The sequence below is a fragment of the Dipodomys merriami genome, unplaced genomic scaffold (assembly GCF_024711535.1).
Source record: "Dipodomys merriami isolate MVZ:Mamm:240054 unplaced genomic scaffold, mDipMer1.0.p SCAF_60, whole genome shotgun sequence".
Classification (NCBI taxonomy): Eukaryota; Metazoa; Chordata; class Mammalia; order Rodentia; family Heteromyidae; genus Dipodomys; species Dipodomys merriami.
The window spans coordinates 6,104,523-6,127,320 of record NW_027206180.1 but is presented as its reverse complement, the minus strand read 5'-3'; the positions used below and the strand labels follow the sequence as shown (position 1 = coordinate 6,127,320).

The following is a 22,798-nucleotide window of genomic DNA, read 5'->3' as shown; positions in this document are numbered from 1 at the left end:
CTCCAGACCTCTGGCCTGCCGGGAGGCCGCTGCCAAGCCCCTCCATCACCTTGGCTGCTGGGAAGACGGAGATGGAGAAGGGGCTGTGGCTCTGGCTCTTAGCCAGCAAATGCAGGTGGTGAGTGAGTGGCCACCTCGAGAAGAAGCTGTGTTTGTCCTGTCTGCAAACCGGCCCTGGGGATTGAGACCTGGGTTATCATCCCAGCCGCCAGGGGCTGAGATCAGGAAGCTCATGGTACAGGCCGGCCCAGGCAAACAAAAGGCTGAGTGCAGTGGCGCATGCCTGTCCTCCCAGCCACGTGGGAAGTGTCAACAGGAAGATCAAGGTCCAGGCAGGCCTGGACAGAAGGGTGATTTGCAAAAAGAACCATATCATCTGTCTTGAGGTGGGGGGTTGATTTGCCTGAGCCCCTCACCCAGCCCAGAGAAAGGCCTCATGACCCAGGCCCCAGCTTCACCTCCAGCTCCTGCCTCTTGCTGTCCAGGACGTTCTGGCTCTCTGGCACGGTCTCGTCCTGGATCAGCCGGGTCTCGTGTGAGGCCAGCAGCTCCCGGCCCTGCTGCAGGCTCTTCTCCAGGCGGTTGGCCGTATCCACCCTGAGGACACACAGGTCAGGGGTGACCCCCGCTGCTCCCCCCCCACACCGCACAGCCGCCCTTGGCCTGACACCCACTTCTCCTGGGCTGAGTGGAGCAGCTGCAGCAGGTGTTCGTATTTCCGGTGGGTGTTCTCCACCCGGCTCCTCAGCAGGGGCGTCGTGCTGCAGCCGGGCAGCGCCTGGGCGAACGCCTCGCACTCGGCCGTGCTCTGGGCCTTCTCCGCCTCCATCCGCAGCAGCTCGTTGGTGATGTTCTGTGCGGACCAGACCCCCCACCCCCGCCAGGATCAGCCACAGCCCACAGCACCCCCTCCTCAGTACCCCCAGACCAGCTGTGTGGTGACAGTGACAGACAGGAAACCGGTGGCCTTGAGAGGCTCTCGGTGGAGCACAGGGAGATTTCCCCGGGCTCTGGGGCATTGCAGCGGGGTAGGAGTCCATGCTCTCATGGGTGCTTTGGACAGGATACAGAAAGGGTAGGCCCAGGCTCGGGTGCCCCCACTCCTCACCCCTGTACCCTCCAAGAGCTCAGTATAGAATGAGGGGTGACAAGGAGGGACGTCTGCCCTGGGCCCCATCTTCCAGCTGCCCTGTGAGAACAGATCAGCCCATTTATTTTAGAATCTGCGGTGGGGGGCAGGGGTTCTGTGACATGTCTCGGGGCAAAGAGCTACTGACCCGGTTCTGCAATGCCAGGTGGTGGGCCCGCATGCCACCCTGCCACAGCCTACTCAGCAAGGACCCCAGTCACATGCAGGGTCATGTCCAGGAGCATCAGAGCCCGGTCCTTGGCCCTGACCTCTGCCATGCAGACCCCAGGGCCCCACAGGCATGAGACCCTGACCACGGCTCCTGTAGAGCCAGGAGTCCAGTACCTTGAGGTCCTTGGACCGCTCAGCGCTGTCCTGCACAGCCCGTCCCTGCTCCAAGGGTGGCCGCAGGATCCCCGTGATGGCCTTCTCCTGTCTGTCCAGGTCACTAGCCACCTTGTCCAAGCTGGCCAGCAACTGCCTCCCCTGCAGATCAGAGGCATCTGCCCAAGGGGAGGGACGCACATCAGGGATGATAGTGGGGGCATGAAATCCAGGGGGCACCCAAGAGGCCAGCTGGGACCTAGTCTCCCCAACTCCCAGCCCAAGACCCCTCCAGCGCCATGCACAGCACTGAGCCAGCCCCCCCCCCGGTCCTCCACGCAGCCCCAACACCAACCTCCAGGGTTCTCCGTCCTCAGCACCTCGTGCCGCTGCTGCAGGGTGCGTTTGCTCCCTGCCGCCTTCTGTCGCACGCTCCGGTACTGACTGCCCAGGCTGGAGGGGAGCAAGCGTGCTGTGGGACCCCAGCCACCTGCTGCCCACCCACTACCCACAAAGGGGGGACCCCAGACTCCAGCTGGGCAAGAATCCAGGGTGCCAAGCAGCTCATCAGCACATGTGTGTGTGTGTGTGTGTGTGTGTGTGTGTGCACACCTGTGCACATGCGCTTGAACTCAGAACCCTGTGTTCTTGCTTGGCTTTTTCTGCTCAAGGCTGGCACTCTCCCTCTTGAGCTACACCTCCACTTCTGGCTTTTTGGTGCTTAACAGGAGAGAAAGTCTGACTTTCTCTGCCTGGGCTGGCTTCAGAGCACCATCCTCAGATCTCAGCCTCCTGAGCACTTAGGATTACAGGCAGAGCCACCTGCTCATCCACACTTTGAGAAATGACATCGACTAAGCAAACGGCATTGCTTCCGAAGCCCCTCCCTCCTCGCCTTTGTTTCTCTCCCCCTCCTTTCCGACCGTAGTAAATCTTACGGACTAAAACAAGCCACTCATTCATCTTCTCAAGGTATCACCTAGGGAAGCAGCGCACGGTAAATGCTTAATAGATTTGTTGTAGACTGAGTAAATGAAAGCATTCCTTGGGTCCTTGACTCTTTCAGTGGAGTCTTTAGTATCTACTTTGTACCAGGTGCTGAACATACCCTGGAGATACTGACTTCAAAGAGTCTCTGCCTAAGGCTAGTTTACCCCCCCCCCCCCCGCCCCCAACCAGCCCAGAGTCATCTTAGTGGAATGTGGGAGTTACTGCAGGAGACCAAAGATGAGGGTGTGTGAAGACTGAGAGCTGAGCCTACAAAACTTGGACCTAAGCTACACACGTATTAACAGGTGCAGCAGCGGGTACAGCACATGCAAAGGCCCAGAGGCAGGAAGAGAAAGTGCCTGTTGGACCAGGCCCCCAGGTGAACACCCAAGTCAGCAGAACAACAGCTCTGCCCTCCAGCCTCCACGGGGGTGCAGGTCAGGAGGTGTCAGTCCAGATACCCAAGGCGGTGAAAGGAAGGACCCTCGGAGCCCAGGGGTGGGCCAAATCCACCTTGCTCCCTTCCTTTGTCCTCCTACCTGTCGGCCAGAGCCAGGGCCTCTGGGTCAGTGGGAGGGATGATGAAGCAGACGGCGGGGGCAGTCAGCTTGTTTCCAGCGCTATCCGTGAGCTCCCAGCTCTCCCCGTTGTTCTTCTGCAGGGTGTAGCTGTAGCCCCGGGAGATCAGGCCCTGGGGGACGGCGGGGTGGCAGGCCAAACAGCACATGAGGGACCCCCACCTTGGTCCTGACCCCCCCGCCCCTGAGTCTCAGACCCGGGGAGGTTTGGCCCTAGCAACCGGGAAGCAAGTTCCCCCCGAAGGGTCCTTCGTGGGCCTGGGTCGGGCTGTGCTGCCCGGGGACTTGGCAGGGCGGCGGGGCCCAGCCTGCCCAGGGCCCCCAACAGGGGCTCACCTGGTCACCCTCAAAGTCACAGAGCGCCTCCACAGGGATGGGCTTGAGCGGCGTCTCCCGGCGGAACTTGAGCGGCACCACCTGCTGCCCGCGCCTCTGCAGCCCCCGCACCACCTCCTCGTACTTGTCCAAGGCCTTCTCCTGGTCCTGAGAAGAGGGAGCGGACGGGGTGAAGCCCGCGGCCGCTCTGGGTGAAGGCGGGGCCGGAGGCGGGGCCTGGGCGAGACTGACACCGCTCTTGGTGGGCGGGGCCTGCGTGAGACTGAGCCTGCGGGGTGGGGGCTGGAGGCGGGGCCTGAGTGAAACTGGCAGCCTCTCCTGGTGGGCGGGGCCTGGGGAGACTGGCAGCTTCTCCTGGTGGGTGGGACCTGAAACTGGCAGCCTCTCCTGGTGGGCGGGGCCTGGGGAGACTGGCAGCTTCTCCTGGTGGGTGGGACCTGAAACTGGCGGCCTCCTAGTGGGCGGGGCCTGGGGGAGACTGGCAGCCTCTCCTGGTGGGTGGGACCTGAGTGAAACTGGCAGCCTCTCCTGGTAGGTGGGACCTGAGTGAAACTGGCAGCCTCTCCTGGTAGGTGGGGCCTGGGGGAGACTGGCAGCCTCTCCTGGTGGGCGGGGCCTAGGGAGACTGGCAGCCTCTCCTGGTGGGTGGGACCTGAATGAAACTGGCAGCCTCTCCTGGTGGGTGGGACCTGAGTGAAACTGGCAGCCTCTCCTGGTAGGTGGGGCCTGGGGGAGACTGGCAGCCTCTCCTGGTGGGCGGGGCCTAGGGAGACTGGCAGCCTCTCCTGGTGGGTGGGACCTGAATGAAACTGGCAGCCTCTCCTGGTGGGTGGGACCTGAAACTGGCAGCCTCTCCTGGTGGGCGTGGCCTGGGGAGACTGGCAGCCTCTCCTGGTGGGCGTGGCCTGGGGAGACTGGCAGCCTCTCCTGGTGGGCGTGGCCTGGGGGAGACTGGCAGCCTCTCCTGGTGGGCGTGGCCTGGGGGAGACTGGCAGCCTCTCCTGGTGGGCGGGGCTTGGGGAGACTGGCAGCCTCTTAGTGGGCGGGACTAGAGTGAAACTGGCAGTCTCTCAGTGGGCAGGGTCTGGGTGTGAGTGGCAGCCTCTCCTGATGGGCGGGGCCGGGAGGCGGGCCCAGGGCCCGCGCCGGGCCCCGCCTGCTCAGAGCAGGGCAGGGCAGGCAGGGCGGAAAGGCCGCCCCTGGCCGGGTCCGCGCGGTCACTCACGTCCAGCTCACGCAGCAGAAGCTCGATCTGGTATCGGTCCTTGAAGTCGGGGCTGTATTTCTGGTTGAGGTCCGAGTCCACCTTGCGCAGCAGCTCCTGGGCGTCCTTCAAGTCTTTGTGGAACTAGGGGAGACCGGGTGGCCCCATCACGGACGGACCCCGCTGGCCCACCTGGGCTTCTGGCTTCCAGCTAGCGCACCCCATCACCCTCACCCCAGAATGGGACGGGGGCCGGGCCGCTCACCTTGCCAGCTCAGCCCCCCCTGCGCCCCCGGGCCCAGCTCCCCGCAGCTCCCCCCTTTCACCAGTGGGGGGCCTCCCACTCCATCCATACACAAAATGCCGCCTCTGTGAATGGTCAGTTTTGCCCATACACCAATTGAGTGGGGCGGGGGGCTCTACTCCATCCCTCTCCCTAACCAGGAACTACATGGTGTCCTTCAAGTTTCCACTGAAGACCCCAAGAATCACATCTGCACCTCTGGCTGGAAACACTTATTCCTCTAGAAACAAGTGTCCATCCACAGATGACTGGGTATACCGGGTGTGGTCCATCCGTACAATGAAAAACTAGATAGCCACGTAAAAGATGTCAACACGTGTTGGCAAACTGGATGACCCTCGAGGAGCCAAACACAAAAGGCTGCAGGGTACAAGTCCACGCCCCTCACCACCCCGCAGAACATATTCCAGACAGGAACTCTAGACAAATCCATAGAGATAGCAACAGTTCAGAGGGTACTGTGGGCTGGAGGAAGGGAAGCTGAGTGGCTGCTGGTGTTTCAGTTGCTGTTTGAGTGATTTAAAAAGTCCAGGGAACAGAAGATAAGGTTGGGCAATATTCTGAATGACACCAGTTGTCTACTTAAACAGACTATCCTGTGCCTGGCATTGTAGTAGTTCAGAAATTGAAGGGAGGATGTCTTAAGCTCAAGGAGTTCAAGACCAGCCTGGGCTATGGAGCAAGGCGCTTTCCCTCAATCTCACTGTGGGGTCAAAAGTGGTAGAATCTATGTTCTATAAATTTTCTTAAAATTAGAGACCCACACGCTCATTCCTGGACACACACACACACACACACACACACACACACACACACACACACACACACACACACACACACACACACACACACACACCACTTGCTTGGGATGCATTGTAACCCCATCGGCATTGCTGGTGTCTGGGAGGGCAACCCCACAAGGCTGCTGTGCTGTGTGTGAACCACCAGGGTCAGGGGAGCTGGCGGGTACCTGGTGGTAATCCTCCATGTACTTCAAGTGACTCTCTTCGCAGATGAGCAGGTTCAGGTACTCCTTCCAGTCGGCGTGAACGGCTTCCATGTGTGCCTGCAGCAGGAGGAGGACCAGGCCGTCCCTGTGGGCCAGGTGCCAACGCCTGGCAGGGATTCAGGCTGGGGGTGGGGGGCAGGTGGCATCTGCCTGGGTGTGGCTTCCGTGGAGGTAGCCAGTGCCTGCTCAGGAGTGGCAGGAAGCCAGAACGCAGCATGTCAAAGAGCAAAGGAGGCCCGGCTGCCGTGCACAGGTGCACATGTTGTGCAATACACAAGGGCAGAGAAAAAAAATTCTCACAAAGAAGAGATAAAAGGATCTGGAGCTTGAGGTCAGCCAGGGCTGCATGGCGAGACTCTGTCTCCAGAGTTATCACAATGACACCATAGGAGGCTGGGTAGCTCTGCTAAATTCCTCTCCAGCCAGAAAGCGGAATATGCCATTCCTTGGAAGTTAGACAGAGATCTGGGGGACTAATGATATTAAGGCAAGGGCTGGGAACATGGCTCAAGCTGACAATGTGGCTCAGTGGTACCGTAGCCAGGTACTGGTGGCTCACGCCTGTCATCCTAGCTACTCAGGAGGCTGAGATTTGAGGATTGGGGTTCAAAGCCAGCCTGGGCAGGAAAGTCCGTGAAACTCTTTTTTTTTTTTTGTATTTTTTTCGAGTCTGGTCGTGGGGCCTGAACTCTGGCCCTGGGCACTGTCCCTCAGCTCTTCGGCTCAAGGCTAGCGCTCTACCACTTGAGCCACAGCGCCATTTCTGGCTTTTTTCTTTTTGCTTATGTGGTGCTGAGGAATAGAACCCAGGGCCTCAGGCATGCAAGGCAAGCGCTCTACCACTGAGCCACCTTCCCAGCTCCATCCGTGAAACTCTTATCTACAATTAACTACCAGAAAACTGGAAATGGCCCTGCATGGTGGCTCACACCTGTCATCCTAGCTACTCAGGAGGCTGAGATCTGAGGATTGTGGTTCAAAAGCCAGCCTGGGCAGGAAAGTCTGTGAGCCTCTAGAACTGCAAGCACCCATATTTCTGTGGTTCAAAGCTACCCAGTTTATGATCTTTGGTGTGGCAGCCTCAGGAAACCAGCACAGGCCATACATACAGGTATCTAGATATCCAGGCATAGCGCATGCCCATAATCCCAGCTACTTGAGAGTAAGAGGATCAGCTCTCAAGGCCAGGCTGGGCAGAACAGTTTGTGAGACACCCCCCCCCCCATCTTAAGCAATAGATAGACCTGGTAGTAAATGTCTGTTATCCCAGTGGTGGGATAGTAAAGTAGGAGGATCTCAATCCAGGCACTCACAGGGATGGGGGGACATGGGGGGGGGAGATCCTATCTCAAATAAGGGCTGGCTGGTAGAGTGACTCAGTGGTAGAGTACTTGCTTAGCAAAGCCTGAGGCCCTGAGTTCAAACCCTACCACAACCACAAAAGAAAAAGGAAGTCCCGCCCCCTCCCTAGGGGCATGCACACCTCGATGGAGTTCCTGCCCGGGTGGTCGGCCAACAGCAGTTGATCTCCCTCACTGTGCAGTTTGTTAATTCTCTCTTCTTTGGCCTCCAGGTTCCGGTTGATGAAATTCTGCAGGGGGGGGAGGGACGGGAGTAGGGCTGGGGCTCCTCCTGGCCGCCCTGGGCCCCTCCCTGACACCGCCCTCCCTCCCCCTGGCAGGCCCAGTGCCCACCTCGTACTGGCGCCGGCGGCTGGGGAAGTCCAGGTTGCGATCGCTCCAGTCGTACTGCACGCGGGCCTTGGCCTGCTGGTCCAGCCAGTACAGCTCGTTCGTGCAGCGCTGCATGTAATCCTGCAGCGAGCTCAGGTGCTGCTGCCGGGCCTCAGACGCGGCCTGGAGGGTGGGACGGGGTGGGGACAATGCTGGGACGGGGCCTGGCCTCACCCCTCCACGTCCTGCCTGGATGGAACACCTGCCAACCCCAGCTAGGGGCTGGGCACTCTCCCCCCAACCTCGACTTAACCCCCTAACATCCTCTGGGGAACATTTACTGTGAGACCCCATCTTGACTATGGAGATGGGTATTGCCATGAATGCCTGTGTTCCCCGGACCCCAAGCTTCCCGTCCGGGGGAGGTGACAGTCTCCCAGAACTTCTCACCAGCAGCTTCTGGTACTTGGCCTGCAGCTCGCTGTTCTGTTCCTGCAGGTGGGAGGGGCAGGAAGGGCTCTGGTTAGACCGGGGAACAGGGGCACCCCTTCCCTGGTCCCCGACATCACCTGCCTGTGCTTTACCTTGTCCCCGTCCTTAGCCAGGTGGGCCCCGATGGCCTTGACCTCGTTGTGGAAGATGTTGTGCTGCTCCACCTGGCTGTCCACCAGCGGCAGCTCCGTCCCGAAGCCCTGGACGCTCAGCTTGTCCTGGAGGGTGGGAAGGGAGGGAGTTGGCTGAGGGCGGCTGGACTGGCCTCTGTGTCCGGAGGGTGGGCAGTGCTGTCTCCCGCAGGGGACGGAGGGAGCAGCTGCGGGCGCCGCTCTGAGCCATGATGTCTCTGTTTTGTGCATGTGTGTGTGTGCATGTGTGCTGGTTCTGGGGCTTGAACTCAGGTGCTGAGCTCTTTTGCTCAAGGCTGGTGCTCTACCACTTGAGCCACAACTCTACTTTCGGCTTTGTGCTGGGTCATTGGAGATAAGAGTCTCACAGAAAGCCGTTACCAGTGGTTCACACCTGCAATCTCAGCTACTCAGGAGGCTAAGATCTGAGGATCTCGGTTCATAGCCAGCCCAAGCAGAAAAGCCCATGAGACTCTTATCTCCAATGAACCAACAGAAAACCAGAAGTGGTGCTGTGGCTCAAGTGGCAGAGCGCTCGCCTTGAGCTGAAGAGCTGAGGGACAGCGCCCGGGTCTGCTGTCTCATTTTACAGATGGAGACACAGGCTAGACTAAGGGAAGTCACCTGCTCGGGGTCTCGGAGCCCTGCCAGGACCCCAAACAACCTGGGAATGTCAGGTACAACTCTATTGTGTGACCCCAGACTTGGCTCTGTCCCTCTCTGAGCCTCGCTTTTCTCACAAGCTCAACATCAAAAGACACAAGAAGGAGGACTCCCCCCCTCCATCCTCCCTGTGCCCCCCCCCGCCCCCGTGCAGGCCTCTCGCTGCTCACACGAGGCCCACCCAGGTCCTACCAGCTTCTCATCTACCAGCGCCGCCCAGTTGACCTGGGGGTCCGCCTCCTTCACGGCCAGGCTGTAGATCTGCTTGTGCTTCTTGCGGAGATTGGCCACACGCTCTTTCAGCTGGCGGATGCTGGGGGAGGGGTGGGAGAGGGGGACCTGTGAGTGGGCTCGGCTGGTCTTGAGTTCTAGACCCTCAACTGACTCCTGCCGCCCCTCTGGCCCACTCCCCCCAACCCACCACCTTCAACCTTCTTTCTCTCACCATTTCCCTACAGCCTACACTGTGCCCACAGCCCTAGAAGGCTCTAGAAGAAACAGGACCCAATGTCTCCTGGAGATACTGTCCTGGGGTGATCTGTGCTGTACCAGGGGCAAGTGTAGAGGGTGCTGGGCACCCACAGTGCTCTGCTTCTGCCAGGGGAAGGGGTTCGGGTCCAGGAGGACCCCAGGGTAGACCCCCACAGGGAGCTGGGAGCGTGACAGCCCTGGAGCGCCAGGCATGGGCGACTTCGATGCACAAAGGCTCAGAGGTCAGACCAAAGGGCCTCTCTGCAAGCCCAGGTCGCACTCTGATCACAACAAAAATGCCCAGCCTCAGTCTCCCCAGCTGCACACTGGAGTCACCAGGAGGTGCCAGTGGCTCATACCTGTAATCCCACCTCCTCCAGAGGATGGGATCCAAGGTCCAAGACAGCCTGGGCAGGGATGTTCTGTGAGACTCCAGTCTCCACACAGACACCAAAAAGCCAGAAGTGGAATTGTGGCTCAAGGGGTAGAGTGCCAGGCTTAAACACAAAAGCTTAAAAAAAGCAGCACCCTGGCCCTGAGGTCAAGCACCAGGACTGGCATTCACAAAAATCCAAAACATAAAAATGAACGTCAAGCTGGGTGCTGGTGGCTCATGCCTGTCATCCTAGCTACTCGGGAGGCTGAGATCTGAGGATCATGGTTCAAAGCCAGCCTGGGCAGGAAAGTCCACGAGACTATCTCTAATAAACCACTCAGAAAACTGGAAGTGGCATTGGGGCTCAAGTGGTAGAGTGCTCGCCTTGAGCTGGAGAGCTGAGGGACAGCGCCCACCCTGTCAGGGAGTTATCCTCCATAATCCCTGCCTGGCAGCAGGGCCCTCCCCAGGCTCCCGGGCTTGAGCGCACAGGGACCTACTCCTCAGCAATCATGTCCCCCTGCGGGTGCTGCATGTGCTTGGCGATGGCTGAGTCCGCCTCCAGCACGTAGAGCAGCTTCTCCGAGTCCGATGTCTTCTGCAGGGCCACATCCCGGTGCTCCGGCTGCTGTCCCTCCTGCAGCCGGCCCAAGTCCTGCCGATCACAAGAGGGCACAGTGGGGGCACTCAGAACGGGCTCCCAGGCAATGGCAGAGGGCCAACTAGGCCCCCCCCCCACCATGTCCGGACCCGCCTCTCTCCAGCTGAAGTAAGGAGGCCCGGTCTGGCTGGCACCATATTGGCCACATGGTGGATGGTAGGGTCTGGCATCTTGTCTTCATGCTGGAGTAAGGAACTCCCCCGCCCCTATCATCTGCCTCCCAGGTAATGGGCATGCCCGGACCCCTGGAGGCAGGGGCGGGCACTTGGCTGATAGGTTACTGAATCTGTCAGTCCAGTGCCTGGGACCGGGACTTTCCTGAGGATCTGCCCCCTGCACCAACTTATTTAGGCCTGGACCAACTTAGCCGCCGGGCTCCATGCCACGTGTGTTTCTGTGATCTTGTCCTGTGTCCTGTCTCCTGGCTCGTCTCCGGTCATCATGGAGTCCCAATTCAGCTCTCCATTGGAGCGGAATTGGTTTACTGGTGGTGGTTTTGTTATTTCTTTCCTCTTTAGCATGTTTCCTAGTTGTGTGATGTGTATTTGCGTGCCACAGGCCTCTGTAACAACTGGTAGCCTGCAGCCTATTACCTGTATAATAAAGTCTCCAATATTCTATATTTTAAGAAGTGGCTTCTGGGATGATTTACCTTACAACACAGCCACTCAGCAAACACAGCCCAAATATTGCTATGAGCAGAGGAGGCTGTGCACCCCCACCCCCACCTGCCTTGTGCCCCAGTGCAGGCTGGGAGACGACCCACAAAGCCAGGCAACCAGAGGTGGCCAACATGGAGTACCAGGAGCGACTGGGATCGACAACCGCCGTGAAGTTGCTTTACCCAGCAGCGATGCGCAGAAGGGCTGCCTGAGCTCTGTGCGATCTTCATCCCCAGGGGTATCTGAAGGAGCCTAGTCTGCCTACCTGGCCTGTCTCCCGCCCTGGTTGCAGGTCCCCTGTGGGCTCAGACCAACTGGGTGAGAGGAGGGACACTCACACTCTGCATCTTGGCCTCCGTGTCCACGATATTCTTTTCCACTTGGTCTGCATTCTTCTGCAGCTGCTCGATCAGCTCCGAGAGCTCCTTGTTGGAGATGCTATGGACAGAGAGAGGGAGGTGGGCGGAGGCCACAGTCCCAGGGCACCCAGCCCCCTTCCCCCAAGCTCTGAGCCTTCACTGCCCACTGAACCTTCTGGATAGTGGCAGGGTAAGGTGGGGGTGGGGGAGTGATTCTCACTGTCTCCACAGGGCTGTGTCATTGAAGCCATAGAGATAAGACAGCACCCCAGGGCGCTGTGTCACTGAGACTAATGCTTCCATTCGGCCATGTGGGGAAAGCATAATGAGCTTTTGGTGTTTTTAATTTTTGTTTGCTGGAGATGGCACCTGCACTCTGCTGAGCTGAGCCTGGTGGTTCCCATCTGTAATCCCAGCAAGGCTGATGCAAGAAGATTGGGAATTCCCGCCTACACAGGAAGAGCCGGTCTCAAAACAAAACAAAACATGCCCAGTGCTGTGTCTCAAACCTAGAATCCCAGCGACTTGGTTTTTATTTTTTGGTCGGTCATGGAGCCTGAACTCTGGGCCTGGGCGCTGTCCCTCAGATCTTCAGCTGAAGGCTAGTACTCTACCACTTGAGCGTCAGCCCCACTTCCAGCTTTTTCTGCTTATGTGGTGCTAAGGAATGGAACCCAGGGCGTCATGCATGCAATGCAAAGCAAGCACTCTACCACTGAGCCACTTTCCCAGCCCCAATCCCAGCGACTTGGGAGGCAGAGAGCAAGAAGATCAGGGGCCATGGTAGACGGCCCCTGCCATCCCAGCTACGCAAGAGACCTTAGTGGAGGAGGAGGGAAACAAGACACTACCTGAAAAATAAGCAAAAGGGAGCTGGGGATGTGGCTCAGGTGGTAGAGTGCCTGCCTAGCGAGATGGTGAGGTCCAGAGTTCAAATCCCAGTACTGCACACGTAATGAATGAATGAAGCCCCGAGAGCCGCCCAGCACCGCTGAGCCTGCGCCCAGAAGCTCGGGGAAGAAGCCAGGCCAAGGAGCAGACAGCAGGTCCTGTGTGCATTCGCTCAAGGCCGGGGAGGCAGGGAAACTGAGGCATACAGCGTGTGTGCCGCCCGCAGAGGCTGCGCGGAGCTGAGATCTAAGTCTGAATCAGTCTCCGTGCTTTTGCCCTGAAGAATCTGGGGCGCATGAAGGAGAGGCCCCGGGGCCCTGCCCGCCGCCCCGCCGTGCGTGCCCCCCCCCGCCCCCCTGGACCGCACGGTCCACCCCAGGAGCCCAGGAATGCGGTCGGGCGCTGGCGGCAGCGAGGCCGATGCCAGGAGCCGGAACTGCCGGGCGGCGCTGCCTTTTCATCTTGCGGGTGAGCCACGCTGGGCGGCCACCTGTAGCAGCAGGGCCGGGGGCCTCGATGGAGGCGGAGATACAGTCCTTCCCAACAGCCTCCTCCCTCCTGGCCCACCGCCAGCCATCCTCCCAAGATCCCGCCGTGGGGGAAAGCCGAGGGATCCCAGCCACGCCCCCGAGAGGGCGGAGCCAGCGCCACAGGGGAAGCCACGCCCACCGCCCCCTCATCCCAGCCAGCCACATACACACACACACACAGAGGCCACGCCCACCCCCTCATTCCAGCCACTCCCCCTAGAGGGCGGGGCCCAGCAGCACACACACACACACACACACACACACACACACACACACACACACACACAGAGGCCACCGCCACTACCCCCTCATTCCAGCCACTCCCCCGAGGGCGGGGCCCAGCGGCACACGGAGAGGCCACACCCACCACCCCCTCAGCCCAGCCAGCCAACCCCGAGGGGGCAGGGGGCAGTGACACACGGAGAGGCCACGCCCACCGCCCCTCATCCCAGCCAGCTACTCCAAAAGGGCGGGGCCCAGCGCTACAGAGAGGCCACGCCCACCGCCCCCTCATCCCACTCAGCTACTCCAAAAGGGCGGGGCCCAGCGCTACAGAGAGGCCACGCCCACCGCCCGTTCAAAAGTTAGCGAGGAGACAGGCCAGTGTCCAGATCCCACCCGCTCATTACTCATGAGCAATGGGCTGGAGCTTCTCAGTGTGTTTAAGTCTCAGTTTCACTGGCCGTGCAATAAAAGCCACGAACCATTCGGCCCAGTTAAGGAGAGGAGTGTGGGGTCAGGGTTGTTCCTGACACGAAACTTGAGTTTCAAGACCACTAGGGTGGGGGGCAAGTTCAAGAACTGAGCTGGAGGGGAGGTCAGGGCAGCAAAGGGAGGTCAGTTGGGGGGGGGGCCCTCCAGGTAGATCTGGGCACCTTAGGTGTCTTTGGTTGCCTGTCTGGTAACACGTGTCCATCAACATTTGTTCTAGAAAGTCCCCGATTGCTTAGTGTAAGATAGGGGGCTCAGCGGTCACAATGACCAAGGTTCACACATGCTTGCTACACGGGGCCTGGGTTCTGTCGGGGGACTGTCTCTCTCCCGGGGACCCCTGCTTGCCTGCCATGCTTGATTCCATAAAATAAGTTCCTTGCACAAAACAAAACAAAAACCACCAAAAACTCACTTAGTAACTATGAGCCTGGTAGCTCATGGCTATAATCCCAACCCACTGGGAAGGTCAAAGTAAGAGCATCAAGGCCCAGGTTGCCCTGACTTAAAGAAAAACACAACAAGGGGCTGGGAAGGTGGCTCAGTGGTAGAGCGCTTGCCTTGCATGCATGAGGCCCTGGGTTCGATTCCTCAGCACCACATAAGCAAAAAGAAAAAAGCCAGAAGTGGTGCTGTGGCTCAAGTGGTAGAACACTAGCCTTGAGCTGAAGAGCTGAGGGACAGCGCCCAGGCCCAGAGTTCAGGCCCCACTACTGGACCCCCCAAAAGAAAAGAAAAGAAAAAAGAAAAAAAACAACAACAAAACCTATGAGACTATGTTTGAAAAGGAATCCAAGCTGGGTGCCAGTAATCCTAGCTACTTAGGAGGCTGAGATCTGGAGAACTGCAATAGGAGGCCATCCTGAGCAGAAAAGTTCATTAGATTTCATCACCAAAATGCCAAGCTGGAGGAGAGCCTCACATGGCAGAGCACCAGCTGAGCAACCATTACAAACCCCAGTACTTCAAAAACAAACAAGCAAGCCAGTAACTCGGCAGTGAAGAAGAGGCAAAGGCTGACGCCCTAGTTGGGAAGATCTCCCGCCCTAGTTGGGAAGATCTCCCGATACCTGTCACCTGATCACCAAACACAACACAACGTCACCTCTGAGACTGACAGAAATCCCTCCACCAGCTGACAAGGACACTGGGGACGTGTCACTAAACACCTGTCCAGGCCACTTCAAGGTCCCTGGGGCTCCTGGGGAAGGCAGGGAGACAGAGATGACAGGAAAACCAGGGACCCAGGAACTCAGAGCCCACAGACTCAAGGGAGAAAACTGAAGCGATCAGAAAGAAGTTAACAGTGTAGTCCCAAACAGAGGAAGGAGGTCCTTCTAGAGTTCTGGGGGTTCACACACCCCGAGAGGAGGTGAATGATTCCTCCAGATTGCTGGGGCAGGGAAGGAAGGGAAGGAGATGAGGCTGATAGACACCCTGCCCTAGCCCGGAGGAAGCTGAGGCTGGGTGGAGAAATAGGGCTGGGTGAGCCCCACAAATGGCTCCTGAGCCCAGACCAGGCTGTGTGGGCCCCAGTGGCTTTGGGACTCTGCAAGAGACAGGGGGGGTGAATAAGCACCAGGCTTAGCCGGGGAGGCCCCAGAGCGGGGCTTGCGAGGACACAAGGACCAGACAAGAGCTTCTTGGGCACAGAAACAGGACAGGGGTTTCTTTGTGTCAGTGTAAGGATCTGGAGCGGAGCAACGGGCGAAGAGAAAAGGCACCCTAGGTTTAGGTCCCTCCCTCTGTCACACTTAAGAGTCTCAGTATCCACAACCTGACCTGCTTTGGGAGTAAGGACCTGGCAGCTAGAAGCTGCCACAAGCGAGGAGCAGTATCCAAACCCCGTGCAGCACAATGCCCAGGCATGGCCAGGACAGCCCACAGTCACCCAGAAGGCCAGCAGTAAGGGTACCTGTCACAGATCACATGCCAACACAACATGACCCAAAACAGGACACAGGTCCACGGCAGCCTACAAATGGAAATGTCCATCAAACGGATTGACAGAGTGTCGGCTGGGGTGTATGTGGGCCTTGAACTCAGGGCCTGGGCACTGTCCCTGAGCTGCTTTTGCTCAAGGCTAGCACTCCACCACTTGAGCCATGACTCCATTTCCGGGCTTTTTCTGTGTATGTGGCACTGAGGAATGGAACCCAGGGCTTCATGCATGCTAGGCAAGCACTCTACCATGCAGCCACCTTCCCAACCCCTGGAGAGCATTTTATAGAGTTCTCCTAGCATTTCCGTCCTCAGTCTTCCCAGCCTGGCACCCAGCCCCGGTGTGTTCTCAATGGATCTCACATCACTAGTGGACAGCACCGCTTGGTTGGTGCCAGGTAATTCCAGGGCCCCTGGTGACCGCAGCTTGTGAACGCTCTTGAGAGCCTAGAGCAGCTGTCTGCCTCGCTCTGGCTGGGTACCTGCCTCCGCTACAATCCAGCTCTACCCGGCAGGGCTGTGCGAGGAGGGCTGGGTACAAAGCTACGTTGGAGAGGTCACATCCGGACATCCCCTGTGTCCGCTGCCTTGGTCCACTGGTGAGTCACAGCCCACCCTGTGCTGTCCCTGCAGGGCCGCCTGGCTTTCTGGTGGTCACGCGTGGGCACCTCCCTCTTGGGGAGGTGTCCTGTGTCTGTCTGTGGGGCAAGCGGAGGGGGGTGGGCTGAGCTGGAATGTCTGGAACGTGTGGAGTACACACCCCTCCCCAGGCCTCGCCCTCCCTCCCTGGGGCCTGGCCCTGCCAGCCAGACACCCTTTCGGGGAACGTGGTGTCAGTGGTTCCCTGGGGTCGTTGCGGCCTGACCCTCAGCTCCCACACATCCTGCCTGGTCAAGGGAGCGAAGGTTCCCAATTTCCAGACTGTCCATCCTGCTGCGGAACCCAAGGCAGCACGCAGTAGGTGCTCAGGAAACAGGGAAACAATGAGAGCACCTCGAGGTGCCCCTCAGCCTTCTGCGCGTCACCCGTCCATCCACAGCTCATCGCTCTGGACGCCCCTCCCTCTTCCTAACCCCATCTGTGAGGCTACGAATGTGCGGGCCGCAGGAAATGGTCTTCTGGGCACTGTGTGTGTGTGGGGGCGTCCATAGCCCTTCATTCCAGTATTTGCATAGACTTGGGGCTCAGTGAACAGGTGTTGAACCGCGCGGGCCTTGAGCTTGCTAGGCAGGTGCTGTAGCACTCAAGCCACACGCCTCCCGTTTGCTTTTAGTTATGATTTCTGTAATAGGGTCTGGGATTTATGCTCAGGCTATCCTGGACTGTGATCCTCCCATTTATATATCCCACACAGCTGGGTGACAAAAGATGCTTGCACCCGGGTTTTTAGTGGGAGCTTAGGGACGTTTTCCTTTCCCATCTCCGCCTCCAAGTCGCTGGGATGGCAAGCGTGTTTCATATCACGTCAGCAACTCCTATGTCCCCACTTCCCAGGTGATGCTAAGGGAGGCTCAGAGGGGCTAAACAATGTGTCAGGATCACTCAGCTGGGACCTGGGGGTTCCCAGGATTCAAACAAGAGGCAACCAGGCTCCAGAGTTATTTCCTCAGGACAAAGGACACATTAGTGCCAATCACCCAATCACCACCGAGCGACCTCTGATGGAGGGGACAAAGCACTCACTATTCATCTCAATGGTTGGGCTACATAGTCAGTGGTGGTAAACTGAGGCTGAGTCATTCCCCTGAGATGTGACCACAAGGGACACCCAGCCTGTCCCTCTGAACAGGCCTTGCAAGTGCAGGGAATCAGCTCTGGGTGGATCCCGGCTACACCCTACCTGGGGCTTGCTGTGGGCTCCATCTCCAGTCTTCCCGGCAACCTGCCAAGGTAGGCACTATTAGTTCCTACTTCAGGGTGGGACCCACTGAGCTTCTGAGCTAGGGCTGCAGCTTGTGCCCAGTGCTAGGTGGCGAGGGGGGGAGAGGTCAGGTGGGTGGTAAACACCGGTGCTAGTGGTGACCAGAGGCCCCAGATGGGATAAGACCTGAATGCTTTTCTCTTCCAACTCTTCCTCATCATCTCCTGCCCCTCCTTCAGACCCTGGGGACAGGACAGTCACCATGAACAGCCCCTAAAGATAGGAACTTCCTGCATGCTAGACTACTCATTTAACACCTTATATCCTGAGCCCCAGGCTTATGCAAGCCTGGAATTAAGGGCTACAGGAGAGAGCCCTCTACCCTATTAAAAAAAAAATGAGTAAGTCCTTATCGTGTAAAAATACATAGGCTAATAGGTAGGATTAAGGAAAGCATCCCAATGATTATAATCTGGAAGATTCTGGATCATCCAGGGCAGGGTATTTTTCAGCCATGTTGTCCCACACAAGCCTTATGGCCTAACTCAATTGTGATTTATAGCTCAGCCCAACAAAAGGCCAGAAAAGAGCAAATGGAGGGGGGGGAGGATAAGAAAATATCATAATACAGTAATGTACAAACATGTACATCATTACAATAAACACAAACGAGTTAAACTTGCTTACTAAAAGGAAAAGACTCTGACAGGAATACAAAGAGTCTCCTTCCTTGGGTATCAGCTATTTGAAGACACACCTGAAACCAAAGTGATACCGGACGGATGAGCATCAAGAAAGTAACATACCAAGAAGGGATCACTGAAGATGAAACACAAGCCACGCACCTCTAAGATATAAAACAAATGTGGCTACACCTGGCTGCAGGTGTAAATGCCTAGGGCAGCTGCTTCTAAAGGTTCTGATTTCACTGGTCCAAGCTAAGGCTCTGACAGTGTGGTAAAGCTCCTTGATTAAGCTCTTATGCAGACAGGGCTGAGACCAAGGAACTGAACCCCCCTCCTCTCCCTACACACACAGCAAGGGGTTAAAGGAAGTGGGAGGAGAAAGAATCTGAGGTATCTACAGGAAGTCATTGAGAAAGCAGTAGACAGGTGGTACTCCATAAATACCAGATTGATTCGTCAATTGACTGACACTCTCCCTACTGGGAACTTCTGTGGTAACTGGACGGCAGATTTCCCCACACCCAGCCATTCCTCCTGCGGGTACAGAACGCCTGCTCTATTGTGAAGCCGGATCTGCTGTTTCTGCTCAGGGAAGGCCCCCCACCCACCCCCAGACCTCAGAACGGGGCTGGGGCTCAGGCTCTGCACACGGCTTCCCCTCATAGACACACAGAACTTTCAGCCAGTCACTCTGGCAACAGCAAAGCAGGTCTTGATGAGTTCTGCGACCTTGGTACCCTGAGCATCTGTGGCAGGCTATTTGCTCTGCCTGGCTCCCTGACCACCATCCTCATCTTCACAGAAACTACCTAGGGGCAGCTGCTCAGACCCTTCCCCACTCTTCTCTCTAGAAAGACCCCCCCCCAGCCACCACCCTCACCTTCCCAGACCACGGCGGGGGGGGGGTGCTCAACATGCACAGGATGGCGAAGGGGGCTCCTCTTAAAGGAGATGCTCCTCAGCCCTTCCAGGCTCTCCTCCACCCACCCATTCATTCAGCTGGCCCCGTCTGGCCGCCACTGAGTCAAATGGCCCTGCGGTAAGAATGACCAAAGGGATAGGTGAGGGGTGGGGAGCAAGCGGGAAAGGACCGCAGACCGGCGGGCAAAGGAGAAGCCCAGGCTGCCTTACACACAGGGACCGAGGGACAGGAGGACAGAGGGACGGGGTGTGGGGGGCAGGGGCTACAGCAGGGAAGGGATGAGGGCCGGAATTCAGGCACGAGTCCCCTCTGGGCTGCGAGTTCCGGAGGCAGCCACACGTGAGATCTATTTGAGTGAACGAGGAGCTGCGGGCAGCGCTCCGGGCTCAGGAGGCCGCTGGAGGAAAACCTGGTGAAACGCAGACAAGGAAGGCTGGAGGCCGTTGCTCTTTTTCTGCCCCCCTGGACAGGCTGGTGTGGGCAGACAGGAGAGGGCATAGATGGAACCAGAGGCCCCAGGGGTGCACCCTAGTGGGGGACAGAGGGGGGTGCCTCCATCTAACCCGCAGGCCCCTGGAAAGAGCTGCTACCAGTACAGAAGGGGATCTGACCTTCCTTCCCACTGCAGTGCAGGCCATCTGCACTGTAGCCCGGCTGGTGAGCGGGTGCCTGTAGTCCAGACTTCAGTGTTGTCCTAGGGAAATGGGACCTAGCCCACCTAGGGTGGGCCAGGATGGAAGCCATCCTGTCTCCGTGGCACACACTGGGGGCTGGGGGGGGTGGCTTGGAGGGGGGTGGGCTTTGCCGACGCCCTCCTCACACCCCCCCCCACCCCAGTCACTGCCCTTTCCAGCTGTCATTGAGGATGGATGCTGGTGTGATCTGCTTGAGTCCCGGCCAGCTCTGGGCTTTCAGGGTCTGGAGGGGCTGATTCACAGGGCTCGCTGTGAGCCCCGTCCAGAGCTGGGTTCTTCACATGCTCCCTTACTTTCATCCATCCGACAAATCTGTCCCACTTCACAGATCAGAGATGTTAAGGGACCAGCCCCCGGGTCACACAGCTCCATAGAGGCAGGGCTGGGGCTTGAACTTATACCTGGCAGGCAAACTCTGTGCTCTTAGCTGTTAAGGGGCTGATGCCTTCTATGAAGACAGGCCTCTGTTAGCCAGCCCCTGTCCACAAAGCCCTGCAACCCAGGCAGAGTCCCCTTCCCCAAAGGGCTGGGCCAGCCTCAAAAGACCCTGTCTAGGTAGAGTCTGGAGGTGCAGAGGCTGCCTGGTGATTATTAGGTAGAGGGGTGACATTAGCTCCATCTTGTAGATGGGGCTCTATTCTCAAATGAGGCAGCATCAAAATTCGGCCTGTCTACAGAGCAGGGCCACCGACACCTCCTCCAGGAAGTCCTCCCTGAGGTATCTCCCAACAGGCCTCGCTCCAGATAGTTGCAAGGCCGGGTGAGTGGGGTCTGAATGGGGACCCAGTCTGACCAGCGCTGTGTTCCGTCCCCTGGGCCTGGGCCCCATCATCAGAAATCACAAACACACATCTGTGTTTACGCCCAACCCTGTCTCATCTCCCTGACCGGATGGTCAGAGATCAGCCTCAGGCAAGCAGGCGCTGGCTCCCCTGGAGGAATGGAGGAGGCTCAGAGAGGCCAGTGGGCTCCCTCAGGGTAGCACAGCCAGAAAAGCGGAACCAGATCTCCCCCCCCGCCCCCCCACACACAGAGCCTCCCTCCCAGCTGGGCTGGACGCTGTCTTTTGTGACCTGGGCCATCAGGCCTGACCCTGTCATTAGCTCAGGTGTGAACGCCAGCGTCCACACCTGTCATTAGGAACCGGAGTTCACACCCAGGCTCTCCCCAGTTTCAGCTGCTTAGCTGAGAGGCTGGGGCACAGGGAGGGGCGCTCGCTGCCCAGATCAAGCTCTTGGCTGCGCAGAGGCCAACGTCAGGACGGGCACAGGATGGGCTGACAGCCTTCACCCGGGCACTTCCTGTGCATCGGGGCACGGCTCGGCCAGCCCACGTGGGGGCTACTTATCACCCCCTCTTCACGAAGAGGGAAACTGAGGCTCGGGGCCCCTGCAAGGCCAGGGCCAGCCACCGGTGTTGGCCTCCGGCACTGACACTTCACGGCCAACTCTATCCTCTCCTGGGCTAGCAAAGGCGCCCCGGGGGAAAGAAAACTTGGGGACCAACTGCCAAACCCCCCTCCCGATGCCCCTCACATCAGACCCCATGCTGAGGACACCTCCGTGCCCAGGAGCGCGTCCCTCACAGAGGGGACAGGGCGGGCAGAGGGGGCGCTGTGCCCCCTTCCTAAGGGCAGTCGCTCTGGGGTGACGGCCGCCGGACCCCGCGAGATGCTTCCCCATCCTGGAGAGGGAAGCCAGAATCCTTCCTGGAGAGACTTCCAAGCTGAAATGGGGAGCCAAGGGCTAGGCAGGGCCAGAGATGGGCTCCCCTCCCTGTGAGTCCGCCCCCCCCCCCCAAGTCCCCAAAGCTAGCCAGGATGGGAGACCTCCCTTCCTTCCCTCCAGGCTTGTCTGCTGCACTGGAACCTTCCAGGACTCTCAGCCCAGGCCTTGGGCGACGGAAGGCGGAGGCCAGGCGGGGCGGGCCGTGTGGGGGGGACCGGAGGGGCCGGGCTCTGGGTGAGGATGGTGAGGACGCAGGGGCAGTTGTGTGGGGCTGGCCGGGAGCCCCGGATTGTGCAATGTCCGGGAGGACAGCGCCGGGGCTGGAAGGGACCCCAGCGGAGACCGAGCGCCAGCTGGACGGGGCCCCTGAAGAACAGAGCAGGGGGGAGCCCCTGCCCAGTCCCTGGGGCTGGGAAAGATGGAGGGGGGAGGAGAGGGGAGCAAAGCCCTTGGAGTTGGAATGGTGAGGGAGACCCCAGGGCGCAGAACTCCGGGGAGCCTGGGCACCTGCCCGACAGGTGGGCCTGGGCCCAGAGTCCTCCGCTGCCCCTTCTGGGGCCTGGGGAGAAGTGGGGCGGGGGGGCTCCCACAGAGGGCTGTGAGGACCCTGGGAGCAGGAGGGGGTCTCCTTTTTCCCTAGTGGGGGGGGGTTCAGGCAGGGGCTGAGGTCTCCCCCGCCCCAAACCGGTTATTAAGTGAATTCATGACGCTTATCAGCACGGCCGTGGGCCGCGCAGACGCATCGGGACTTGTCACTGCGCCCCGGGCCCCGGGACGGCCAGGCCCGGCCAGACGCCGCCGCCGCCGCCAGTTTCGGGGTTGGGGGCGGGGTGCGCGGAGCCACACCCCTGAGAAGTCGTGTGGGGCCCGAAAGAGGCGGGGAACCCCAGCCTGTCCCCCCCACACACACCGACCCCGCGTCCCCCACGGCCTGGGGCGCGGCTGGGGCGCGGGAGAGGCCGCAGACAGGGGCGCGCGCGCGCGGGCGGGCTCCCCCGCTCCCCAGCACCTGCCCGCGCCCCCCTTCTCCTCCTCCTCCTCCAGCCCCGCACACCTTCCCGAACCCCGGGTCCCCCTGACACCCCCAGTCCGGAAAGTGTCCCCCCCACCCAGCTGTCCGCCCGTTCCCGGAAGATCTCCCCAACTCCAGGGCGCCCCGGGAGCGCCGAGCCGCCCTGTACCCCAACTTCCGTCTCCCGCGATCCAGGACCCCCCCACACACACACGCACGCACGAAGGAGCGCTCCCGGGGTTTTAGGGGTGCCCGGTGCCCCCGCTTGGCCGCTCCAGGGCCCCCCGCGTCCCCCGCCCGCCCGGCCGGGCCCCCCTCACCTGCGGGTCTGCACCGCGGGGCTGTATTTGCCTTTGTTTCTCTTCCTGAACAGCGAGTGCATGGCGGCGGCGAGGACGGCGCGCGGGGAGCGGGCGGCGGGGCGCGGGGAGCCCCGAGTGCGGGCGGCCGGGAGCGCGGG

General features: G+C 59.3%; 1 protein-coding gene across 1 annotated transcript in view; it reads right to left on the bottom strand.

The window, feature by feature from the left end:
• The window catches only part of Ppl (periplakin), a 30,470-nt gene extending 7,672 nt beyond the window's left edge, over positions 1 to 22,798 (bottom strand). The window contains exons 1-16 of the mRNA XM_070003541.1: positions 22,659 to 22,798; positions 11,342 to 11,441; positions 10,181 to 10,335; positions 9,026 to 9,146; positions 8,132 to 8,257; positions 7,998 to 8,039; positions 7,569 to 7,730; positions 7,358 to 7,465; positions 5,836 to 5,931; positions 4,583 to 4,705; positions 3,358 to 3,504; positions 2,983 to 3,134; positions 1,809 to 1,906; positions 1,475 to 1,632; positions 675 to 853; positions 459 to 597 (exon numbers count right to left, since the gene is read on the bottom strand). Coding sequence (XP_069859642.1) covers positions 459 to 597; positions 675 to 853; positions 1,475 to 1,632; positions 1,809 to 1,906; positions 2,983 to 3,134; positions 3,358 to 3,504; positions 4,583 to 4,705; positions 5,836 to 5,931; positions 7,358 to 7,465; positions 7,569 to 7,730; positions 7,998 to 8,039; positions 8,132 to 8,257; positions 9,026 to 9,146; positions 10,181 to 10,335; positions 11,342 to 11,441; positions 22,659 to 22,720 — 1,968 coding nt within the window. The 5' untranslated portion in view covers positions 22,721 to 22,798. The remainder of the gene's footprint in view (positions 1 to 458; positions 598 to 674; positions 854 to 1,474; positions 1,633 to 1,808; positions 1,907 to 2,982; positions 3,135 to 3,357; positions 3,505 to 4,582; positions 4,706 to 5,835; positions 5,932 to 7,357; positions 7,466 to 7,568; positions 7,731 to 7,997; positions 8,040 to 8,131; positions 8,258 to 9,025; positions 9,147 to 10,180; positions 10,336 to 11,341; positions 11,442 to 22,658) is intronic.